This window comes from Mauremys mutica, chromosome 19, assembly GCF_020497125.1.
Source record: "Mauremys mutica isolate MM-2020 ecotype Southern chromosome 19, ASM2049712v1, whole genome shotgun sequence".
Lineage (NCBI taxonomy): Eukaryota > Metazoa > Chordata > Testudines > Geoemydidae > Mauremys > Mauremys mutica.
Genome location: NC_059090.1, coordinates 2,620,447 through 2,644,851, shown reverse-complemented (window position 1 = coordinate 2,644,851; position 24,405 = coordinate 2,620,447). Strand labels below are relative to the sequence as shown.

The 24,405-nt window shown below is 58.1% G+C and overlaps 2 protein-coding genes across 4 annotated transcripts; both read left to right on the top strand.

The window, feature by feature from the left end:
* The first annotated feature begins 1,547 nt into the window (after positions 1–1,547).
* On the top strand, positions 1,548–3,872 carry LOC123352829 (claudin-3-like). The gene has a single exon (XM_044993251.1). The coding sequence runs from the start codon at positions 1,806–1,808 to the stop codon at positions 2,448–2,450; it is 645 nt and encodes a 214-aa protein (XP_044849186.1). The 5' UTR covers positions 1,548–1,805; the 3' UTR covers positions 2,451–3,872.
* Positions 3,873–18,486: 14,614 nt separating this feature from the next.
* Positions 18,487–22,780, top strand: ABHD11 (abhydrolase domain containing 11). 3 transcript variants are annotated; one of them, XM_044994249.1, is made up of 6 exons: positions 18,487–18,673; positions 19,247–19,382; positions 19,461–19,634; positions 20,663–20,833; positions 21,158–21,339; positions 22,137–22,780. In XM_044994249.1, exons 1-6 carry the CDS (start codon positions 18,543–18,545, stop codon positions 22,273–22,275), a joined length of 933 nt encoding a protein of 310 aa, XP_044850184.1. In that variant the 5' UTR covers positions 18,487–18,542; the 3' UTR covers positions 22,276–22,780. The 3 variants fall into 3 exon arrangements, with proteins under 3 accessions (XP_044850184.1, XP_044850186.1, XP_044850185.1); XM_044994251.1 differs by lacking the exon at positions 19,461–19,634; XM_044994250.1 differs by lacking the exon at positions 18,487–18,673 and having other exon boundaries at positions 18,881–19,382; positions 20,667–20,833.
* The last annotated feature ends 1,625 nt before the right edge of the window (positions 22,781–24,405 follow it).

Below are 24,405 nucleotides of genomic sequence, written 5' to 3'. Positions count from 1 at the left end.
GGACTGGCATCCACTTGACATTTGTTGCAGGTCAACTTGAATTACTCCGCATTAAAGTGCCTGGCTCCAGCTCTGCTGAGAATCCAGTGGCGTGTTAGCACTTTAGAAGTGGGGTTGCCATGGTGGGATGAGGTTACTCACAGCAAGAGAGCTGTTGCTGGATCCCCACCCTGAACCAATTGACAGGCATCTGCCCCATCCTCCTACTGCTAACCCACGAGCCTGGCCGGCTCTGAGTCATCCTGTGCTTTTACCTCCCCGTTTACATGCTAGCATGCAGCCAGGTTGTCTTCTGTGTTTCCAGCTCTTGTGCAGTTCACCCCCCACACACACACCTCGTGCTCCTGGTTAACAGGCAGCCCTGCCCTGTGCTCCAGAGTGATCCTGGTTTGAGATCCATTGTCCTGTGGGGAGAGCAGCTTTGATCTGGCACATCTGAATGCTAGCCCCCGAGCAAGTGAAGGACAGGGCTCATGGCCAGGATCCTCGCCAGTGCCCCCCCACCCCACCTCCAGGGAGAGGAGCTCACGGTCGGTTCTACACATTGGCTGGAGGAGCAGGGAGGCAGCAGGTATTAGTGCGGGGGGGAGGGAGGGGTGTTAATTGGTTGGTGTGTTTGGAGAAACAGGCACATTAAGGACTCAGCCTGGGCTGTGGGATAGATGACTGGTCCCCTTTGTGGAGAGCAGCTCCCCTAGCTGTGCCTGAGGGAGGATGGAGAGATTTCCAAGGGGGAAGAACAGGGAAATAATCTCCATCTGTCTCCAGCCCAGCAGGTCTTTCCCACCTAAAATCCGCTCGTCCCAGCCCGCCCTCCCAATCTCGCTTTTTTTTTCTTTCGCATTTTCCAGTCCGGAGGAGAAGGGGAAAGTGGGTGGGGCGGAGAATAGAGAATCCCTCCCTTGTCCAGAGGCTTCGCTCAGCCCGGTGGGATGGGGCTGGTGTGTTCTCCCAGGCCTTTGGGACCACTGCCCACACCCACAGAGCAGCAGGAGGCCACTGCACCAGGGCTGGCTCCTTGAGGCAGGGCTTTGCTGCGTCGATACTGACTGCGTGTGTCTGTGACAGTCAGCGCTGGCAGGTGTGCAGGCTGATGGTTTGGTGCTGGTGGCTTTCCCGCTGCATGTCGCCCCCTGGAGCCTGAGGAGTGGATGCTCGGGCATGCGTCCGTGGGCCTCACCAGTCTGGACACAGCATTGGGTTTATGGCTTCCACTCTGACCCTGGAACAGGAGCAGCTACTGAAAGCAGAGTGTCCCATTCCTGCCCTTTACAGGGTCTGCTGCGTCCTCCCTGGAGTCTGAGATGACACCCCCAGGTGGCCCTTTCCAGGGAGCACAGGAATCCACTCCAGTCTTTCTCCTAATCCCTAGCACTGTGCCTGCCTGGCACCAGCCCAGCGAGCATCTGTCACCAGGGATGGCCATGAAAACAGCAGGCTGGAACTCAGGGCCCAGCGGGGAAGGGTTCCGGCTCCACCTCCTGCCTCCTCCCCCATTCTCTCTCACCAATGTCATCTCCATAAACAAAGGGGGAGTGGGGCTGGGGTGGTGGCAGAGGAGTCAGCGAAAGGGAAAGAGTCCGTTGGTGAAACCCCACCCCTGCGTGAGTGAGCAGCACTGAGGTAATGCAGCCCAGCCCTGGCTCCACTCACTCATATAAGGCAGCCACCAACACAGGTGCACTCAGGAGTGAGCGGATCCTCTGGAGCTTACACAGACAGCGACAGGTGCCCGCAGGTGCTGCCAGCTAAGGAGTCCCGCTCCCTTTCTGCCGTTGCCTTGAAAGTACCTAGGGCGTGGCAACATGTCGATGGGGCTGGAGATCGGTGGAGTGGCCCTGTCGGTGGTGGGCTGGGTGGGCGCCATCCTGTGCTGCGCACTGCCCATGTGGAGGGTGACGGCCTTCATCGGGAACAACATCGTGACAGCCCAGACCATCTGGGAGGGGCTGTGGATGAACTGCGTGGTGCAGAGCACAGGCCAGATGCAGTGCAAGGTCTACGACTCCATGCTGGCGCTGCCCCAGGACCTGCAGGCGGCACGTGCCCTGGTGGTGATCGCCATCGTGCTGGCCATCCTGGGCCTCATGGTTGCCCTCATCGGAGCGCAGTGCACCAGGTGCGTGGAAGATGAGACCACCAAGGCCAAGATCACCATTGTGTCCGGGGTGATCTTCTTGCTGGCTGGGATCATGACCCTCATCCCCGTGTGCTGGTCGGCCAACACCATCATCCGCGACTTCTACAATCCTGTGGTGTTAGAGTCACAGAAGCGGGAGCTGGGAGCCTCCCTCTATGTGGGCTGGGCAGCTGCAGCACTGCAGCTGTTCGGGGGGGCTCTGCTCTGCTGCTCCTGTCCCCCCAAGGATGATAAGTACACTCCAGGCAAGGTGGCTTACTCTGCTCCCCGATCCACCGGGCCCAGCTACGACAAGAGGAACTACGTGTGAGGGAGGCAGCCCAGCACCCCTCCTGCCTGCCCTGATCCATTCATCAGACTGCTCCTGACTTCACTGCCTCCCCCACTGTCTCTGCAGCCCTTAGGAGCCCCGGGGAACACGGCCACCCCCTGCCGCCCCAAGGACAATGGTTGGCTGGCTGTTCACCAGGCTCTGACTGTCATTCCAAGGGCTGGGTGGAGGAGGAACTGCTCCGTCTCCCTCAGGGCTGCTGGCGAGGGGAAGCAAGACCCTGCTAAGACTCTCGTTTCTGTTTGTAGATACTTTCTTTGATCTTTTGCACCCCAGCTCTGAGACACCCTCATCCCTACTGGCTGGAGAAACCCCACTGGGCTCCGCTCCTCCTTCAAACCCAACGGATTCCTCCAGCTGGCTCAGCTGGCACCCTGGCAACCACTCTGCCTGAGAGTCAGGCCCCAGGGCAGGGAGGGGCAGAAGGGTAACTTAGGGTGAAGAGGTGTTTGTGCTGAATGTGCCAGCAGCCTCTCCAAGCTGGCACTGGCTATGCCCTGGGTGTTAGGACCCCCCCCTTTTCCCTACCTCCCAGGAGTTTTCTCTGAGGCACGGCTGGGAGCATCCCCCTCCCCCGTCCTTTCTGCGAGGGATAGAGCAGAGGGGAGACACATCGTTCAGAGCAGAGTTGGGAGAGGGCAGAGAGAGCAGAGGAGGGCGGTGGGCTCCATGCCCTGCCCCCAAAGGGCTCTGAGCTCTCTCCCGAGTCACCTCTGACTTACGCCCCACTGCTCTGCGCTGGCCAGCGGGAGCGGCGGGGAACATGCAGGGCAGGTGCCAGGCTCACCTACCCACCAGGGAGAGAGCTAAACAAGCCGTATCTTAGCAGTCTAAGCCAAGGCTGGAGAATGGAGGTGGCTCGTGGCAACGGGGGGAGAAATCTGGCAGAGGGGTGGAGAGGGTCCTGGGCAGGGAGTGGGGGTGGGGGATGGGGGGACCCTTCTGCCAGTGAAGCGCTCTGGATCAATACTGAACTGGGTGCGCCCACTTGCGGGTTTGATGTCTGTGTAAATACAAATGGTTTATTGTATCTAGGAGAGATTTTTCACCATGATTTGATTTGTGAAGGAAGCTATTGCTGGGACATGCTGCCTCCTAGCACCCGCCTGCGCTGCTGGGACTTATCCTGGGCCATGGAACAGTAGCTGATCTCTTGGCCTCATAGAACAGCTGATCCTTCTGGGGGCCCTGAGGTGGCTTCTGTGGGAATGAGAGGAATTAAGAGCCCTCCCTTGCCATGGTGGGAAAGGAGGCCAGCAGACACTGGGGCGGGGGTGTGCAGGGCGATCGTCTCTCTGAGCACCTGCCTGCCTGTGCTGGACAGGCTGTGCCCTGTTACACGCTTACAGTCATGCTTCCACTGCTTTGTACCGAGTTACATTTTTCAATAAAATTGTCCAGTTCCAGTAACAGCTGAGTGACGTGTCCTTCTCCAGCGTATGAAGCAACGTGCTAGAAATCAGCTTTCCCTCCTCTGGCTGCAGGCTGCAGCCCTGGCTCGAGCGTCTGTCTGGAAGGGCAAGGGTGAACCAGAGAGCTCAGGTGAAAGAGACTCGTCAGGTCACTTTTCAGTCAGCCCTCTCCTCTCCCATGGGTTCATGCTGCAAGCTCCCTCTCCACGACCTCCCCAGGCGGCCCAGGGGTTTACCTTTCCCCAGGTCCCAATGAGTGACAGAGTGGGGTCCCATTCCAATGAGGGGGTTCTCTCCCCATGTCCCCATGCCCTGGGGAGATGCTCAGACACTCTTGCCGCCATGAGCTGATGGGTTAACAGACATTGGAGCAGCAGCTCAGGTTCTGCTCTGTTTACTTTCCCTGCCAAGTATAGTTCAAAGTGTATTTCTTGCCTTGCCTAGGTGGGGACAGGTCTCTTCCCTGTATGGGGGAAGGGCAGGATTGAGCAAGCTGTTATTTGCATTAGCCTGTTGCCAGCAGAACAGTGTGCGTGAGATGGACAGGCCACACCCTCCTGCCCTCCACACTTCACTAGACAGGCAAACACACACGACAAGGGTGAACTCCCCCGGCCTGTGTGGGGAGCATGGAGCTCTGCAAAGGCCCAGCCTGGGCTCCTATGTCGCAAGGGGTGGCAGTGCCCAGTACAGTGGCTAGGATTGAGGGGTTCCTGTTCCCCACCCCCTTTCCTCCATGAGGACATCCAGCTTGTCCCGCTCTGTAATCTACCAGAGCTCTTGTAGCTGGAGAAGTGGCCCTACCGCAGTGCAGCTTTCCGAATGGAGCTGCTCATGGAGACTCGCCTCCATCTCACACCTGCCACCTCCTCACACCTCAGGAGCCGCAGAGACTATTTGGGCAGGTGCGGAGATCAGGCCCTGACTGGCTATGTCCTTCACCCCGTGTTACCAAGCAGATGTCCCACCCAGGAAGTGACCCTCCTTTGCAAGGCCATGATAGAGCCCTTCGCGGGGCAGGGGAGCAGTCTGGAGCCCTGCACTCTCTGGGGATCGGACAGAGACTAGCCCTGCTGCCCACCACACTCTAACGGATCTGGCACCCACCTGGCTCTGCTCTCCACAGTACCTGGTAGGTCTGCCCGCCTGACCGGCTCGTTCTCCTAGATAATCAGCAACAAAAATGCTCGTTGCTTAGGACAAACTGACCTGGTACGTGACTTGCTGGCTTGAGCTGGGCACTGACCAGGTGGGGTCAGTAACCAGCTGGGTCCTGGGCCTAGGAGAGGCGGTGTTCTTCGCCTGACCCCTCAGGGCCATTCCATACCCTGGCGGCTGCAATCGTGGGCCCAGCACCGCCCTGGCCCTTGCAGTGAACACAAAAGAGACAATTCAGGTGGCGTGGCAGGGGCAGACCCACTAGCTCTCCAGCCACAACTCTGCCACTGCCCTTTTTAACTTTCCGCTGAGGGCCACAGGGCTCGTCCTCTCCCAAAGAAAACTCAGGACACCTGTGTCTAAAGCATGGACCCCACCTGCTCATCTCCTGATCTCATGGATCAGCCTGGACCCTGGACACCATAAATATTACCCCCATATGGGGCATACAAGACCCTGCCCTCAGACCCCACCTCACTGGGGGCTGGTGCCCCTCCTGACCACACACACCCTTGCAGTATGTGAGAGCTGACACCAGAGACCCATCCAGCCAAACACACCATGGAGACTCAGCACCACAGACATCCTTGCAAGAGGAGACTGAGACTCCCGGGGCTTGACACAGGCTGGAAGGGAGAGTACATGAGTACAGCAAAAGTGCAGATTATTGTAATCCATGTGCACCAGAGAGTCAAGAGGCCTTGCACCATTAAGAGGCATGTCAGCAAAGGTGAAAGACAGGTGGGGTTAGGGATGGAATTTACCTGAGTATTCCCAGACTTCCTGGTGAAATTGTTGCAAATTAAGTCTCTTTACACCCTTAGGGTATGTCTACATTGCAATCAGCTGTGTGAGTGCACCCTGGTAGGCATGTCTATGCTAGCTTTCATCTAGCTAGCCCGGCTACAGATAGCAATGTAGACATGGCAGCACAGCCCCTGGTGCCTGCTAGGAACAGGAGCACGTAACTAGAGTTCCAGGTGGGTTTGTTCAGCCCTGAGGCCTGCACCACCGGATCGTCACTGCTGTTTTCAGTCATGCTAGCTAGATGACTTAGGCACCTAAGCCCCAGATATAGATCCTATTTTTAGGCACCACTGCGATCCACAACCTCCACTCGGCTGCCCCTAACCGTCCGTAGGCACCTAAACTCATGCGGCACCTCCATTTTCAGAGGAAAGCTGCCTCGATGCCTGTATTTCTGCCTCTGGGTATGCACACTGCTGCCTCCCTCTAGGCAGCAGGACCCTCACCAGAGAAGACAGGCAGGAGCACGGATGCCCATCTTGCCTGCAAGGCCTGATCTGGTAGGTATGCTACACTGCAATCAGAGGCAGAAATGAACTAGCTTTAATCCAGCAAGCCCGGCTCTGAGCACGCCTAGTGGTCAGGACCCATTCAAAATCCAGCTGGAGGAACAGGAGCTGCCTTCCCCAGTGTGTTTAGCCCAGTGCTTAGGGCAGGGGTGGCCAACCTGAGCCTGAGAAGGAGCCAGAATTTACCAATGTACATTGCCAAAGAGCCACAGTAATACATCAGCAGCCCCCCCCCATCAGCTCCCCATCCCGGCTCCCAGCGCCTCCTGCCAACCAGCATCCCGCCGATCAGAGCTTCCCCCTCCCTCCCGATCAGCTGTTTCGTGGCATGCGGGAGGCTTGGGGTGTGTGGTGGGGTGAGGCCCAGGGCATGGCAGGCTCAGGGGAGGGAAGGGGTGGAGTGGGGGCAGGGCCGGTGGCAGAGCCAGGGGTTGAGCAGTGAGCACCCCCTGGCCAGTGCCGGGTTTACAACGGCTCCAGTGGCTTCATGGAGCTGGGCCCGGTCTGCTCCGCTTGCACTGTGCCCCAAGACCCCGCTGGCTCCCCCTGCCCACCACTTGCTCCTAACGGCCTGCCCCCCGTCTGGCCGAGGGCTCCTCTCCGCCCCCTGCTCCTCTCAGCCTCCTGGCTGGACCCCAGTGCACCTCGGCCCTGGGCACTTTCTGCTTCCCACCATCTGAGGGGCCTCACCTGTCTCCCCAGAGCTGAGCTGCCTGGGACTGGGGCAGAAGCCTGGCCAGTCTCAGCCAGGTGTGTGGTGGGGGGGACAGTGCACAGGGCTTGGCCCCTCCAGGTCCTGGCCTGGCGGATCGTGCCACTCCCGAGGGACCGGAGTGATTCCTGGCCCTGGGACTGGCCCTGGCTGTGCTGCCGGCTCCACCCAGCAGACACAGTTGCCGCTCAGCAGGGCTGGTGAGTGTGGCCGGGAGGCAGGGCTTGGGGCAGTGGGTCTGTGGGCAGCCTGGGGGGTGCTGAAGAGGCAGGGAAGATCTGTGTGTGTTGGGGTACTAGGAAGTGGGGGATCTGTGGGGGGTGCTGGGCAGTTGTGGTGGGGCTGTGGGCAGAGGTGGTGTTGTGCAGGGCACTGTGCATTTGTGGGTGGGGCTCGGGGGGCACTGGGCATAGTGGGCCCGGGAGGGCTCTGGCTATATGGAGTCAGGGGGTGTTGGGTGGGGGCGCTCTGTGGCATGGCATAGGCCCACCCCCGAGGGGAAGGGGCAGGCTGGCAGCACAGGGCCGGGCAGGCCACTGTGTGTCTGGCAACTGCTGGTTTGTAAATAGTGTCCTCACATTGGGCAGAGCAGGGCCGCCCCTGTCATGCCCCATCGCCCCCAGCCGGCCCCTCGCTCCAGGGACTGACCTCCCCCCGCCACGCCCCATCGCCCCCGGCCGGCCCCTCGCCCCAGGGACTCAGCTCCCCCCGCCACGCCCCATCGCCCCCGGCCGGCCCCTCACCCCGGGGACTCAGCTCCCCGCGCCACGCCCCATCGCCCCCGGCCAGCCCCTCGCCCCGGGGACTCAGCTCCCCACGCCACGCCCCATCGCCCCCGGGTGGCCCCTCGCCTCCGGGGACTGACCTCCCCGCGCCACGCCCCATTGCCCCTGGCTGGCCCCTCGCTCTGGGGACTGACCTCCCTGCACCATGCTCCATTGCGGCCCACAAATATGTTTGGCGCCGGGCCCACAAAAGGTTAAGCCGGCCCTGCCCCCCGGCACATTGGAAAGTTGGTGCCTGTAGCTCCAGCCCCGGAGTCGGTGCCTATGCAAGGAGCCGCATATTAACTTCTGAAGAGCTGCATGTGGTTTCGGAGCCACAGGTTGCCCACCCCTGGCTTAGAGCACTCTAGGGTGTCAGTTCTCTCCCTGCCCGATGGGGAACCTGGGTCTCTACCCCTCAGGGGAGTGCGCTAACCCCCAGGCTGGCATACTGGGATGCAGGGTTCCAGCAGTCTCTCCTGTTGGAGCTTTTCCACTTTGGATAAATAATCACTGGAGCAGGGGGAGGAGAGCCTGGGTCTCCTGCCTCCCAGGAAGGTGCCCAAACCACCAGGCTACAGCGTCCTTCTCTCGCTCGCTGGCCCAATGACTAGTCAATAATTTATCCACAGTAGAACAGCTTCACCAGCAGAGACTGAGGCAGGCCCATGTCAGACTGCCCCAGAGCCCTGTGGTTAGAGCAGGGGTCGGCAACCTTTCAGAAGTGCTGTGCCGAGTCTTCATTTTTTCACTCTAATTTAAGGTTTCGCGTGCCAGTAATAAATGTTAACTTTTTAGAAGGTCTCTTTCTATAAGTGTATAATACATAACTAAACTATTGTTGTATGTAAAGTAAATAGGTTTTTAAAATGTTTAAGAAGCTTCATTTAAAATTAAATTAAAATGCAGAGCCCCCTGGACCCAGGCAGTGTGAGTGCCACTGAAAATCAGCTCGCGTGGCATAGGCTGCCTACCCCTGGGTTAGAGCATGCTGCTGAGAGGTGGGAAATCTCTGTTCGTTGTTTCTCCTCATCAGGCAGAGGGGGGACTTGAGAACTTGAGTCTCCCACATCCCAGGGGAGTGCTCTAGCCATGGGGTCACAAGCTACAAGGGAGGGGGCAGCAGCCCCTCTTGTGAAAATCAGCTGAGGCACCAGCTCCAGGAAAGGGGTTCATGGGTGTGCACTGCCAGCAGAGCTAGGGCCTCCCAACTCCCTAAGCAGAGCAGGGTTTAGGACACACCCCTCTCATCAGCATCTGCTATTGGACAGCTTAGGCAGCTCCTTTCCTAATGTGCTGGCTTCTGTGGATCCCATTCTCAGGTGCCTCTTTCTCCCCATGCAGTCTGGGCCTACGGGCCCAAGCCAGGCTTTGTGGATCACTGTGATTTTCTAGGCACCGTGGCTTCCTGGAGCTAGCTTTGCCCAAGGCCAGCTGGGGTACGTCTACACATGTTGCAATCACAGCTCTGAATGCACTGTAGACACACTACTGCTCTCTGGCCCAATGGCTAGTTAAGTGTTTATCCAAAGTAGAACAGCTTCAGCAGGAGAGATTCCAAGAACCCTACATTGGACTAGCCCAAAGTCCAGTGATTGGTGCCCCCTCTTGGGAGGTGGGAGCCCCAAGGGTCTCCTTTCTCCGCATCAGGCAAGGGGAGAATTACACCTGGGTCTCCCACAGCCCACTGGGCTAACAGTTATAAAGGCCCCATGTGGGTAGGCGAGATAGACAGGCGAACAAACACCTATCTTCACCTGCTTTGAGGATCCTGCTGGGGCTTAAGCATGAGCTAGGTGTCCAGAGGCCTAGCAGGAGGCGTGCGTGTGCCCAGCAGCAGAAACAAAACCAGGGGATTTTTACAGTGAAAATTTAGCCATTGAGGGATTTCAGGTGCCTCCAGGGCTAGGGTTTGAGGAACTCAGTGGCACCTAAATTTCTGAGGCCGAGATCCTCAAAGGCGCACAGGCACTGCTCCGCTCAGCACGGCAGCCTGCTGCCCAGTGGAACCCTCAACCCCAGGCTAGGGGCCCAGGCCCAGATCCACAAAAGAACATAGGGAACTAATGCCCCATTTGGGGGCAGAGATTCTGGGGGGGGGTGACCCTCACAGAGGGCTAGGGACACAGACAGGAGTGCCCCTCTCCAGGGCAAGAGAGCGAGGCCCAATGAGGGGAGGTGCAGAGGCCCAAGGTGCCGCACTGAGCACCAGAATCCAGCTCCACCCAGGGTGGACTTGGAGAAGAAGGTGGACTCGGGGAAGAAGGTGGACTCCACTTGGTGTCTGCTGTGCATGGGGAGGGCCCAGGAGCATCTCCTGTTCAACATACTACAACGTGTGCATGCTCCTCCATGCACATCACAAACCCTGAGTCAACCTCCCAGCCCCCAAAACGGAGGTGTTACTCCGACATGCCAGGCAGATCTATTACCCCTGTGTCCGACCAACTTCTCAACCAGTCATCAAAGGGGGTCATGCAGGGTCTCTGCCAAAAGCTAAGAACTAGCTGGCTGCCATGGTTATTGCACAACAGTAGTATGGGAAATAGTTTAGCAGATGTCAAATGTAGGGGAGGAGGGATAGCTCAGTGGTTTGAGCATTGGCCTGCTAAACCCAGGGTTGAGAGTTCAGGGGGGGGGGGGAATTTAGTTGGGGTTGGTCCTGCTTTGAGCAGGGGGTTGGACTAGATGACTTCCTGAGGTCCCTTCCAACCCTGATAGTCTACAATTAGGCTGCACAACTGTTGAAGTGAGACTTGGCACTTGGGGCAAGGCAGGGTCTCAGGGCTAGCTCGATCACCACTGGGAATGGTGAACATCTGTGGAGACAGCACAAATAGCCTGTAACCGCAGAAGAGCAAAGGAAATAGCACAAGTTGTTATGCCAAGGAGAAAGTTAGCAGGGGTGCCTCATGAAAGTTGGATCCCAGCTCTCTGAACTGGACAACCACTGCAAGGACTGACCATTGGGTGAGAAATACCTGGTTAGACAGGAAAGTCACTTGTTAATAAGCATAGGCTGTAGATAGTGTTGTATTTTAATTGGAACCTTAGGTTTCCAAACCCTTGATTTTGAACCTCTATTTGAAGCTCTGTTAATTAAACTTCAATTTGGTTTTATTATAGAACTGTACAAGTGCCATGTGCTAAGGACAGTGCTGAACTGAGGTGAAACCAGTGAACTGGGTGCACTGCTTCCACAAGAGGCAGCAGATGGGTGCATATTAAGGGTGCCCAAAATACAAGGGACTGAACACTCGAATAGCACAAAGTGAGGTGCGTAAACTGCTTGCTTGTAAGAGAATACGCAAAACTGAGGAGGCTAGTTCAATGGAAATGAAAAGGAACAGTCACAAGGGTGAAATGACTGCAAGTTGCATGGAAACTTTTAAAAACACCATAATAGAGGCTCAAACTATATGTGTACCCCCAAATTTAAAAAATCAGTAAGAGGATGAGAAAAAAACCCTGCCACCATGGCTAAACAATGAAGTAAGTGAGGGGATTAGGGACAAAAAGGCATCCTATAAACATTGGAAGTCAAATCCTAGTGAGGAAAATAGAAAGGAGCATAAACGCTGGCAAGTCATGTGTAAAAGTATAATTAGTCAGGCCAAAAAGAATTTGAAGAGAAACTAGCAAAAGACTTAAAAAGTAACAGCAAAAACATTTGTAAGTACATCAGAAGCCTGCCGAACAGTCATTGGGGCCACTGGATGATCAAAATGCTAAAGGAGCACTCGAGGAAGACTAGGCTGTTGGAGAGAAGCTAAATTAATTCCTTGAACTGGTCTTCACTGCAGCGGATGTGAGGGAGATTCCCACATGAGAGCCATTCTTCTTACGTGACAAACGTGAGGAAGTGTCCCAGCTTGAGGTGTCATTAGAGGAAGTTTTAGAACAAACTGAAAAATTAAGCAATAAGAAGTCATCAGGACCAGATGGTATCACCCAAGAGTTCTGAAGAAACTCAAATATGAAACTGCAGAGCTACTAACTGCGGTATGTAAACTATCGCTTAAATCAGCCTTGGTACCAGATGACTGGAGGATAGCTAATGTAACGCCAATTGTTTAAAAAGGCTCCAGATGTGAGCCTGGCAATTACAGGCCGGTAAGCCTAACTTCAGTACTAGGCAAACTGGTACTGTTGGAATGATCAGAAACATAGAACAACACATCACGTTGACGGAGATTCAACATAGCTTTTGTAAAGGGAAATCATGCACCACCAACCTATTAGAATTTTTTGAAGGTGTCAACAATCATGTGGATGGGGTGATCCAGTAATTATAGTGTGCTTGGACTTTCAGGAAGCCTTTGACAAGGTCCTTGACCAAAGGCTCTTAAGCAAAGTAAGCAGTCTTGGGATAAGAGGGTCCTGCAATGGATCAGTAACTGGTTCAAAGATAGGAAACAAAGGGTGGAAATAAACAGTCAGTTTTCACAGTGGAGAGAGGTAAATAGTGGGGTCACCCAAGGGTCTGTACTGGAATCAGTGCTGTTCAACATGTTTGTAAATGATTCTGGAAAAGGGAGTGAATAATGAGGAGGAAAATGTGCAGAGGATACTAAATTACTCAAGATTGTTAAGTCTACAGCAGACTGCAAAGGGGTATCACTAAACTGGGTGAGTGGGCAAGAAAATGGCAAATGAAATTCAAATGTTGAGAAATGCAAAGTAATGCACATTGGAAAACATAATCATAACTATATATACAAAATAATGAGATCTAAATTACTTGTTACCGCTCAAGAAAAAAAATCTTGGAGTCACTGGGGATAGTTGCCTGAAAACATCCACTCAGTGTGCAGTGGCTGTCAAAAAAGCTAACAATGTTAGAAACCATTAGGAAAGGCTCAGATAATATGACAGAAAATATCATAATGGCACTATATAAATCCATGGCATGCACATACTTTGAATATTGTTTACAGTTCTGGTCACCCATCTCAAAAAAGATATATTAGAATTGGAAAAAGGTAGAGAGAAGGGCAACAAAAATTATTAGGGGTTTGGAACAGCTTCCATGCAAGAAGAGATTAGTAAGCCTGGGACTGTTCAGCTTGGAAAAGAGATGACTGTGGAGTGATACTATAGAGGTCTATAAAATCATAAATAGTGCAGAGAAAGTGAATAAGGAAGTGTGATTTACCCCATCACATAACACATGAACCAGGGGTTACCCAATGAAATTAATAGGCAGCAGGTTTGAAACAAACAAAAGGGACTCTTCACACAAGACACAGTCAACCTGTGGAACTCACTGCCAGGGCATGTTATGAAGGCCAAAAGTATAACTGGGTTCAAAGAATATTTAGGTAAGTTCATGGGGGACAGGTGAATCAATGGCTATTAGTTAAGATGGTCAGGGATGCAACCCCATGCTCTGGGTGGCACTAAGCCTCTGGCTGCCAGAAACTTGGACTGGACAACAGGGGATGGATCACTGGATAATTGCTCTATTCTGTTCGGTTCCTCTGTAGCAGCTGGCATTGGCCACTGTTGGAAGACAGGATCCTGGGCTAGATGGACCATTAGTCTCACCCAGTATGGCCATTCTTATATTCCTATAGAAAAAAGTGGGGCTCATGTAACTGCCTGTGATGCTAGCAGCCAGTGGATTGGGACACCTCCCACCCTGTGAGCAAGTGGTAGTGATTCACCCCAGACACCTCAGGTAACCCCAAAAAATTCACAGGACGTGAACAAGGAATCAAACCCTGGCCCCCAGCGGGACAGAAAGCTGTCTGGACATTACGTACACTGCTGTGTAGTGCTGAGCACATTCTGCTTGCACTTGTTTTGCCTAAGCAGAGCTGAGCCCTGAGGGACCAGCACAGCTCCTGCACAAGATGAGGCATCAGTGATCAGCACTGTGATGAGAAGCAGGATGGCTGGACAGAAAGCAGGCCTCAGTGTGTATTGCAGAGCAAAGCCCTGGTGCTGTGGAGGGACAGAGATCGCTTTCAGGGCTGGTCCAAGCACCGCTTTGCACAGACGAGTACAATGGTAGAAAAATCAATGTAGATAAATTGTTATAACCCCCTTGGTGTCTGCAGTTACTGCATCATTGCTTGGGTTGGATAAGTTCTCCCAGTCTAAGCAACTTAATACCAGGAGACGTGTGGTCATAAAAAGGGGCTGCGCTGCACTGATTTGTCTACACAAAAATGTGCAGACAAGCCCTTAGTCTATGTCCTTCCTCAGAAGTGTGCATGTGTGCACAAACCCCTGACACCGCTTCCACTGCTGTGTACAGCAGCTCATCGCACACACCCAGACATGCAGGCACAGACACACCTGTGCTTTTGATGCAGTTGGTACATCTTGTCTCAGGCCTGAATGCTGAGAGCCATGACCCCACCACTGGGCTGCACCTCGTCACCTCCAGCCATTCATCATTTTCTTTGCAGACCCAGATCCTTCCGCCCTGCCCCCTGCACTCTCACACAATCCCATGTCAGGCCAGCTGAGCACTAACAGACTTCTGACAACCGAAAAGGACGGAATCTCCTCCAGCCAACAGCAACACCCTCCCCACCCCCAGTGCTCCACGACTGCTGCTGTAACTACTCAGAACAACCTCATGGAGCCAGTCTGGGCAGGAGACAACTTAGCCCAGAAGGACATTTGAATTTGGGGAGAGGCAGACAGACTTAGACTGAAATGGCTCATCTGGCCTTCCCATGGGCAGCAGCCATACAGCGGCCTCACATTCTTGTGAGCCCAGCAGCAGCATCTACTGTGTTACTGGCAGCCTGCCCCCATGCCAGTTAGAGTGGCCTCTCATGCATTCCTGGATTCCGGACATGACTACTTCTGGGTATGGTGTGGAGATACCCCTGCCGGCATGACCTCGCCCCCTCCCCACCATGACCTTGCATGCACCTAGCAGGGGCGGAACAGCATGCTCTTCAAAAGGGCGTTTGCCCAATACAGGACAAAACCACATCCGGCTCAGTCTCAGTACTGGATGGGAAAGAAACCCCACAAAGGTTGGACAGGACAGCCCAGTTTAATACCAGAGGAGAGGCCCACCTAAGCCCAATGCCAGGCAACACTAGAAATCCACAGATCAAATCCCTCCTCGAAATTAGACGACTTCTTCCTGCATCGCCCTTCCTGGAGATCGCCGGAGCCAAGAGCCCCAGCTATGCACTGGGTACCTGGGCAAAGGTCACAGAGCTAGTCTAGAGTGGCACTGAGCACCCAGGTGGTCACATACGCACAGCGGGCCCAGCCCTGTTCCCTCACATGGCCTGGCTTATCAGAAGGGTCTGAGGCCTTGTCCCAGCTGGTTTTATGGCTTGATAGCCCCATAAACCCTGCCAGGCTCCACTTGTTTACCAGGTTTCTCACTCTCTGTTCTCATCATCAAACCCTAGGAGATGATTAACACAGGCTCCAGCCCCCTCAGAGGGCCAGGCCCACACCAGGTGGGATGGTGGGCAGAAGGGGTAGCTTGGTGGGCAGAAGAGGTGGCACAGCACCCAAGACCCGCTCAATGAGCACCAGCAGGAACTATTTTCAGAGTAGCAGCCGTGTTAGTCTGTATCCACAAAAAGAACAAGAGTACTTGTGGCACCTTAGAGACTAACAGATTTATTGTAGCATAAGCTCTCCTGAGCTAGAGCCCACTTCATCGGATGCATAGAATGGAACATATAAGAAGAGTGTATATATATATATACATACATACAGAGACGATGCCATACCTGCTCTAAGAGGCTAATTAAATAAGATGACCTGTTATCAGCAGGAAAAAAACTTTTGTCGTGATAATCAAGAATGGTCAATTACAGACAGTTGACAAGAGGTGTAAGGATAGTTATCATATGGAAAAAGATTCTAGTAGTGTAATGACTCAGCCATTCCCAGTCTCTAGTCAAGCCAGAGTTAATGGTATCTAATTTGCAATACCAGGAACTACTGCACACAAATCCAAAGCTCCATGCCATCCACAAGCTGCCAAGTCCCCAGGGCAATGCAGGAGAAGGGGCGGAGGGCCCCTAGCTGGGGCAGCCACCTGCCACCGCAGGGCTGGAGAAGGGGGCTCCTGATCCGTGCAGGGCAGGGAGGGAGAGGAGGACAGTGCAAGCCAGCAGATGGGTGCTGGTGCGGGGTGGCTGTTTCCCCTACACATGGAGAGGAGCAGGGCAGAGGCAGGCTAGCTTGAGGAGCGCTGCCCAATAATTCACAGAGAAACATGAGACAATGTTGGCCCCTGCAGGGACGGGGCAGGGATGCCTGCCCTAACTCCCCCGGTCCGGGGCCCCATGAGGGGAGGGGAGCTGCCCTAACTCCCCCGGTCCGGGGCCCCATGAGGGGAGGGGAGCTGCCCTAACTCCCCCGGTCCTGGGCCCCATGAGGGGAGGGGAGGGGAGCTGCCTTAACTCCCCCGGTCCGGGGCCCCATGAGGGGAGGGGAGGGGAGCTGCCCGCCCCCCCCCCGGTCCCGGGCCCCACGGGGGGGGACGGCGCTGCCCTGACCCCCCCCCGGTCCCGGGCCCCACGGGGGGGGGGACGGCGCTGCCCTGACCCCCCCCCCGGGTCCCGGGCCCCACGGGGGGGGGGACGGCGCTGCCCTGACCCCCCCCCGGGGCCCGGGCCCCCCGGGGGGGGGCGGCGGGGGCCCGTCCCCCCCCCCGGTCCCGGGCCCCACGGGGGGGGGGACGGCGCTGCCCTGACCCCCCCCCCGGTCCCGGGCCCCCCGGGGGGGGGGGACGGCGCTGCCCTGACCCCCCCCGGTCCCGGGCCCCACGGGGGGGGGACGGCGCTGCCCTGACACCCCCCCCGGTCCCGGGCCCCACAGGGGGTGGGCGGCGCTGCCCTGACACCCCCCCCGGTCCCGGGCCCCACGGGGGGGGGCGGCGCTGCCCTGACCCCCCCCCCGGTCCCGGGCCCCACGGGGGGGGGCGGCGCTGCCCTGACCCCCCCCAGTCCCAGGCCCCACGGGGGGTGGGTGGCGCTGCCCTGCCCTCCCCGCCCCGGGCCCCACGGGGGGGAAGGGGGCGCTGCCCTGACCCCCCCCCCGGTCCTGGGCCCCACAGGGGGGGGGGAAGAGGGCGCTGCACAACCCCCCCCCCCGGTCCCGGGCCCCACGGGGGGGGGCGGCGCTGCCCTCCCCCCCCCGGTCCCGGGCCCCACGGGGGGGGGGGCGGCGCTGCCCTGACCCCCCCCCCCGGTCCCGGGCCCCACCGGGGGGGGGGAACGGCGCTGCCCTGACCCCCCCCCAGTCCCGGGCCCCACGGGGGGGGGAAGGCGCTGCCCTGACCCCCCCTACCCCCCGGTCCTGGGCCCCACGGGGGGGGGAAGGGGGCGCTACTCTGACCCCCCCAGTCCTGGGCCCCACGGAGGGGGAAGGGGGCGCTGCCCTGACCCCAGTCCCAGGCCCCACGGGGGGGGGGAAGGGGGCGCTGCCCTGACCCCCCCAGTCCCAGGCCCCACGGGGGGGGGAGAAGGGGGTGCTGCCCTGACCCCCCCAGTCCCAGGCCCCACGGGGGGGGCGCTGCTCTGACCCCCCCCAGTCCCAGGCCCCACGGGGGGGGCGCTGCTCTGACCCCCCCCAGTCCCGGGCCCCACGGAGGGGAAAGGGGGCGCTGCCCTGACCCCCCCCCCAGTCCCAGGCCCCACGGGAGGGGAAGGGGGCGCTGCCCTGACCCCCCCCAGTCCCAGGCCCCACGGGGGGGGCGCTGCCCTGACCCCCCCCAGTCCCAGGCCCCACGGGGGGGGCGCTGCCCTGACACCCCCCCCCGGTCCTGGGACCCACGGTGGAGGGGAAAGGGGGCGCTGCCCTGACCCCCCCAGTCCCAGGCCCCACGGGGGGGGGAAGAGGGCGCTGCTCTGACCCCCCCAGTCCCAGGCCCCACGGGGGGGGCGCTGCTCTGACCCCCTCCAGTCCTGGGCCCCACGGAGGGGAAAGGGGGTGCTGCCCTAACCCCCCCCAGTCCCGGGCCCCACGAGGGGGGGAAGGGAGCGCTGCCCTGACCCCCCCCAGTCCCGGGCCCCACGGGGGGGGAAGGGGGCGCTGCCCTGACCCCCCCCCAGTCCCGGGCCCCACGGGGGGGGAAGGGAGCGCTGCCCTGACCCCCCCCCAGTCCCGGGCCCCACGGGGGGGGGAAGGGGGCGCTGCCCTGACCCCCCCCCCAGTCCCAGGCCCCACGGGGGGGGGAAGGGGGCGCTGCCCTGATCCCCCCAGTCCCAGGCCCCCCCCCGGTCCCGGGCCCCACGGCGGGGGGGCGCTGCCCTGACCCCCCCCCCGGTCCCGGGCCCCACGGGGGGGACGCTGCCCTAAACCCCCCCCGGTCCCGGGCCCCACGGGGGGCGGCGCTGCCCCCGACCCGTGGGCGCTGCTCACTCAGCAGAACAAAAGGAGCCTTGTGCGGCCGCGCCCTGGGCCAGCGAAACCCGCCTCACGTGACCGATACCGGCCGGGAGCGCGCGCTAGCAGCGCTCCCCCAGGGCCCGCTCTCGCCCCGCCCCACGGGGGCCGGCGCGCGGCAGCCGGGGTCATGACCCCTCCCGCAGGGAGCAGTGGGCGGGGCCGGGTAGGGGGACGCTCCGGCTCCCAGGGGCTAAGGCCTCAGCGTGAGGGGCGGTGCCGGGGGCAGCCCCGCCCCCAGGGAGTCCCGCTGGCTCCACCCCTACGTGAGGCGGCGTCGCGCGGCCGGTCACCTTGGTGACCGCCGCGCGCCGCCTCGGCCTAGGATGCTCCGCTGGTTCGGCCGGCCCCGGCTCTGCCTCCTCCGGGCCCCGCAGCCGCCGGCAGGGCCCCGGGTGCCGAACCGCGCCGCGGCCGGTTCCGCCGGCGCCAGCGCGGCCGGGCGCACTTCGGTGACGTAAGTGGTCCGCGCCGCCCGCCCCGCGCCCGGCCCGCCCCGCAGCGTCCCACGTGTCGAGTCCCCAGGCCGGGCGCGGGGGCGGGGGGCGAGTCCCCAGGTGCGGGCAGCGTGGGGCCCTGTCACGGTGGCGGGGCTGCGGCACCAGCACCTGCCTGCGAGTCTCCTTCCTCCGCTGGGGGCGGCCGGGGCCGGCTCTGCCACCCTCCAGCCGGCAGCCCAGCCCAGAGGCACGTGCTGGCGCCGTTTACCTGGCGGCCTGGGCCGGGGCCGGGGCCGGCGGGATCTGGCAGCTGCGGTGCGGGGGAGGGACCACTGGGGCATGGAGACGGCTCTTTCTAAGCTGCAACAACTGGTCCGCGAGGAAAAATCCCAGATACTTCTTCTTCTTTGAAAAATCTGCCCCGGCTCGGGGCAAACTGCCAAAAAAAGAGGTCATGTCTGGGGAGACCCGGATGTATGGCAATCCTGTGTCCCTGGTCCAGCCTGCCCAGCTCGTGTTCTGCCCCCAGCCCGTGTCCTGCTCCCGGCCTATTTCTGCCTCCAGCCCTGTTCAGCGCCCATGTTTTGCAGGTCACTGCCCCTCTCCTACGTAGTGTTCGACGGGCCTGCACCGCAGCCCCCACTCGTCTTCCTGCACGGCCTGCTGGGCAGCAAGGGCAACTTCCGCGCCATCGCCCGGGCCCTGGTGCAGCGGAGCGGCCGCAAGGTGAGCGCCAGGGGCAGCCAAGGGCCTGAGTGCCGGGCCTGCCCTGCCCAGCTTGCAGCAGCTTCTCTTCCTCGCCAGGTGCTGACAGTGGACGCGCGGAACCATGGCGAGAGCCCGCACAGCCCCACCATGAGCTACGAGGCCATGAGCCTGGACGTGCAGCGCCTCCTGCGGCAGCTGCACATCCCCAAGTGTGTCTTGGTTGGCCACAGCATGGGCGGCAAAACTGCCATGACACTGGCGCTGCAGCGGGTACGTGCATGTGCGGCTGCCAGGGAACAGTCAGCAGGATGCAGAGTTTGGGGCAATTGCTGCTGTTTGCCCATCCTGCACCACATGGATTCCTCTGCCATAGGGCCTGGCAAGGAGCACAAACGCCCTTCCCTGGGGTGCAGGAGGGCACACCGGGGGTGTCATAGTCGCTGTTCTGTGAGGAATAAGAGCCCAGCCTGTGCTGTCCCGGCAGGGCTGAGCGAAGGCAGGTGGAGTTTGTTCCTTTCTCTGGGCCCCTGGCACTGGCTGGCCTGTGCACTCAGCTCCCAGTCAGCACAGCGCAATGAGGCAGGCACCCTCTGTATGACTGCCCCAGAGTGCTGCTCGCACGGAGCTAATGGATCCTGCCTTAAGGAGGGATCCATTCAGGGGGAGCTGGGATCTTCTCACACCTAAACTGACTGGGAGCCATCTGACCACTTCTCATGGCAGACCCCAGGTAGCACACGGTGCTGCAGGAAATGGAATGGCAGTTCGGTACCAGGGGCTCTTCTCTCTGCATCTTCATAGAAGCAACCTCCCAGCATAGTGCTAGGTCTGCTGTGCACCTACAGCTGCTCTCTCTCCATTGAGGACTTCATTGCCTGTGGGCTTAAAGATTCCCTCACATTTTCCAACACCCACAGTCATAAGTCAGGTTGCTGGGTTTTGTCTCCTGTGACTCCCTGCCATCTGGGGAATTAATCTGCATTCTCACAGTCAGAGTTACTGTGTCATGCTGCACCCCAGAGGTGGCTGTATTTCAGGGCTAGCTGACAGCTCCCTGCTATGGAAACAAAACTGGATATGAACGCCCTGTTTTGCCTTCACTGTCTGCTCTATTGTGTGCTCTGGGATCTTCACTGGGGAGTGGCAGGCAGGTCGGGGCTGGAAGGCCCTTGGGTAGAATCTAGCCTTTCTTGGGGATGCATCTGTTTGTGGGGCCCTCTGATCATTCCTCGGGATCCTTGTGGCCCTGAGCAGGGTTCCTGCTGGAGTGAGATCCCTGCACTCGCTTGTGTCCCCAGCCAGATCTCGTGGAGCGCCTGGTGTCTGTAGACATTAGTCCCACAGAGAGCGTGGCTGTGACAGATTTCCCGGCCTACATCTCTGCCATGAGGAGAGTGAGCATCCCAAGTGGAATCCCCCGCTCCACGGCACGCCGGCTGGCAGAGGATCAGCTGCGTCCAGCCATCCAGGTAAGGTAGCCCATGCGGAGCCCTCCCCTCTCCCAGAGTGGGAGCACACTGCCGCAGAGCCACTAGCCCCAGCCGGTGCTCTTCCATCCCCATGCCCTTAGTCCTGGCCCTGATGCCCGTCTGACCCTCAGCAGGGCCCGCACTGGGGCTTGGCACTGCGGCCAGCGCATCTGTCGTGGTGGTAGTGGTGGGGTGCTGGAGCAGACATGCCACATGGCGTGCCAGGTCTGCCAGTGCGGGTGTGTGATGGAGTGTCCTGGGGCGTCCCTGGCTGGCATGTGTGTGTGCGCTGTGACGGATGGACATGCTTTACCTTCGCCGCAGGTGTCGGCAGTAAGGCAGTTCCTGCTCACCAACCTGGTGGAGGCCGAGGGCCGTTACATGTGGCGGGCGAACCTGGAGGCCATTTCCCACCATATGGCCAATATCGTGGGCTTCCCTGTGTTCCACACCCCTTACCCAGGAACCACGCTCTTCCTAGCAGGATCTGACTCCCCCTATGTCAGGTGAGTCCTGGGATTCTTGTGGCTCTGAGACCCACTGCTTGTTCCCTCTCACTCTGCTGCCACAGGTACAGAGGGGTGGAGTGAGCCCTGGGCTCCCTGAGCTGGAGGGGTGTGTGTATGAGGGGATCCCAGTGTGAGACAAGGGCTGACCCTATTGGGGGGATCCCAGCGTGAGCCCTGGGCTGATCGTGTTTGGGGGGTGGGATCCCAGCGTGAGCCCTGGGCTGATTGTGTTTGGGGGGTGGGATCCCAGCGTGAGCCCTGGGCTGATCGTGTGTGTGTGGGGGGGATCCCAGTGTGAGCCCTGGGCTGATTGTGTGTGTGGGGGGGGATCCCAGCATGAGCCCTGGGCTGATCGTGTGTGTGGGGGGGGATCCCAGCATGAGCCCTGGGCTGATCGTGTTTGGGGGGTGGGATCCCAGCGTAAGCTCTGGGCAGATCGTGTTTGGGGGGTGGGATCCCAGCGTGAGCCCTGGGCTGATGGTGTTGGTGTGGGGGGGATCCCAGCGTGAGCCCTGGGCTGATCGTGTTGGGAGTGGGAATCCCAGCATGAGCCCTGGGCTGATCGTGGGGGGGTGGGGGGGATCCCAGCGTGAGCCCTGGGCTGATGGTGTTGGTGTGGGGGGGATCCCAGCATGAGCCCTGGGCTGACTGTGCTGAGGGGAGGGATCCCAGCGTAAGCCACGGGTTGATCGTGTTTGGGGATGGATCCCAGCGTGAGCCCCGCGCTGACCGTGTTGGGGATCCCAGCGTAAGCCCCATGCGCCAGCTTTCCGGTACGTTCTTTCCCCCTGCAGCTCCGAGGACTACCCAGAGATCGAGCGGCTCTTTCCCGAGGCAGAGATCCAGTATATCCCAGGTGCTGGCCACTGGGTCCATGCAGATAAGTCCCAAGAGTTCATCACGGCCATCTGCAACTTCCTGCTGCTGCCATAGAGCTCCTTCCTGTGCAGGCTGAGAGAGCGCGATTCCCGGGGCTGCCTACTCCGGGATCACCACGTGAAGGACATGGGGATCCTCTTGGGGACAGATCACTGCTGAGGTGTGGCCCCTGTCCACAAGCAGGGCCTCTGAGATGGAAGGCTCAGCACCTGACCCATGCGTCTGTGTGACAGGCTAGAGCGGAGAGTGAGGCAGGGCAGCACTGCCAGGGCCAGGATCTCTCTCCACCCCAGGCAGCTGGAGATGATTTGGCCTCAGTGCTCGTTCCAGCGGGCCAGGGCAGATCTGGAGTTGAGGCTCCCCGCAGGCCATCGTGCCCTTCCATGTGCATCCCCAGCATGTTGGGGCAGTGGCCCATGGGCTCCCTGGCCCTGTTCTTCCCTCTTATTTGAATCCTTTCTTTGGGGTCTTAAGGTTGTTCTCATTCCCAGCCCCCTTCCCCAGCACACACAGACCTCCAAGCACACATAGACCCTTGACTGGGCCGGTTCTCAGGGGGTCAGAGTCCAATCTGTCCAGATTCCAGCGTGCAACCCCAACCTTGCTGGAGGTTCCCATCCTCCACCAGAGGCTGGAACCAGAGCGCTGCCTATTCTTGCTCTGCCTTTCTGTATCACTTCCTGGGACTCTGTACAGTATTTAAAATAAAGCCAAATCAGCACGGAGGCATCGAAACCTACAGGCCTTCTCCCAGAGGCAAGACAAGGGGAGTGGGGCAGCAGCATGTTCTCCTCTGAGCCTTAGCAGAATGAGAGTCCAGAGAATCTCCTAGTCTCACAACACAAGAACCAGGGAACATCAATGACATTAAAAGTCAGGAAACTCAGCTCAGATCAAAGCAAATACCATTTCACCCAACACATACAACTGTGGAACTCACTGCCACTGGACATCATTAAGTCCCTGACTTTATCAAGACTCAAATAGAGACTGGGCATTTATCTGGATAACAAGAACTTCCAGACTCAACAATTAATGTTAAAAGAAGAGTTTTGGAAGGGAGATTAAACGCTCCTGCTTCAAGGTTTGACTGGTCTCTGATCATTAGGGATTAGGATAAAATCTTTACGTGGACAGATTATCCCAGAGGGATTCTGCGGGGTTCCTGCACCTGCCCTTGAAGCATCTGATGATGGCCACTGTCCGACACAGGGTACGGGCTAAGTGGACCAGTCTGGTAATTCCTGTGTTCCTATTGTGCTCCTGGACGCAGTCTCCTGGGTTGGACTGGGGTGAGCGCAGCCTGGAACGAGGGGTGCACTGACCTTGCTGTTTCTCAGGCTCCAGAACTATTGATTCTTTGGTTCCAAGTTGCTGGAGTAGAGCTTGCTCACAACAGGAGCGGCAAATGCCTCCTTAGGATAGATTATAGATTCTAAACCAGAAGGGGCTATTTTAACATTTAGTCTGACCTGCGTACCACTGGCCAGAGAGCTTCCCTGGAATAATTCCTGGTTGAATACTGCAGATCTTTTAGAAAAAACAGTCAATATTGATTTTTAAATTCCTTTGGTAAATTGTTCCAATGGTTAATTATCCTCACTGTTAGAAATGTGCAGCTCATCTCCAGTCTGAATTTCTCTACCTTCAGCCTCCAGCCATTGAATCTTATTATACCTTTGTCTGCTAGGTTATTGGCCCACATCCACAAAGGATCCCAAGTTCTATTGAATTCTTTGTCCTGTGTTGCACGATTTACTAAGCAATCCAGATCGCTCTGTGTCTGTGACTTGTCCTCTTCGTTATTTATAGAACTCTGTAAATCTGCAGATATTTGCTTTATATCCAGATATCTGCATCTGCGAATCATCTTTGCAGCTTGAAGATCAGATGCAGATACAAATTTTGTATCCGCGCAGGGCTCTAGTTATTTACCACTCCCCAGTCTTTGTGTCATCTGTAAAGTTTATCGTGAGGTTTTTATGTTTTCATCCAGATCACCGGCAAACATGTTAAATTGCATAGGGCCAAGAACCGATTCCTACAGGACCCCACTAGGAACACTTGCTTAATGGGTTTAAAATGTAACTACATGAAGAATCATCATCAGGTAGCCAGCTTTTAATCCATTTAATGTGTGTCATATTAATTTTATATTGTTCTAGTTTATTAATCAAAATGTCA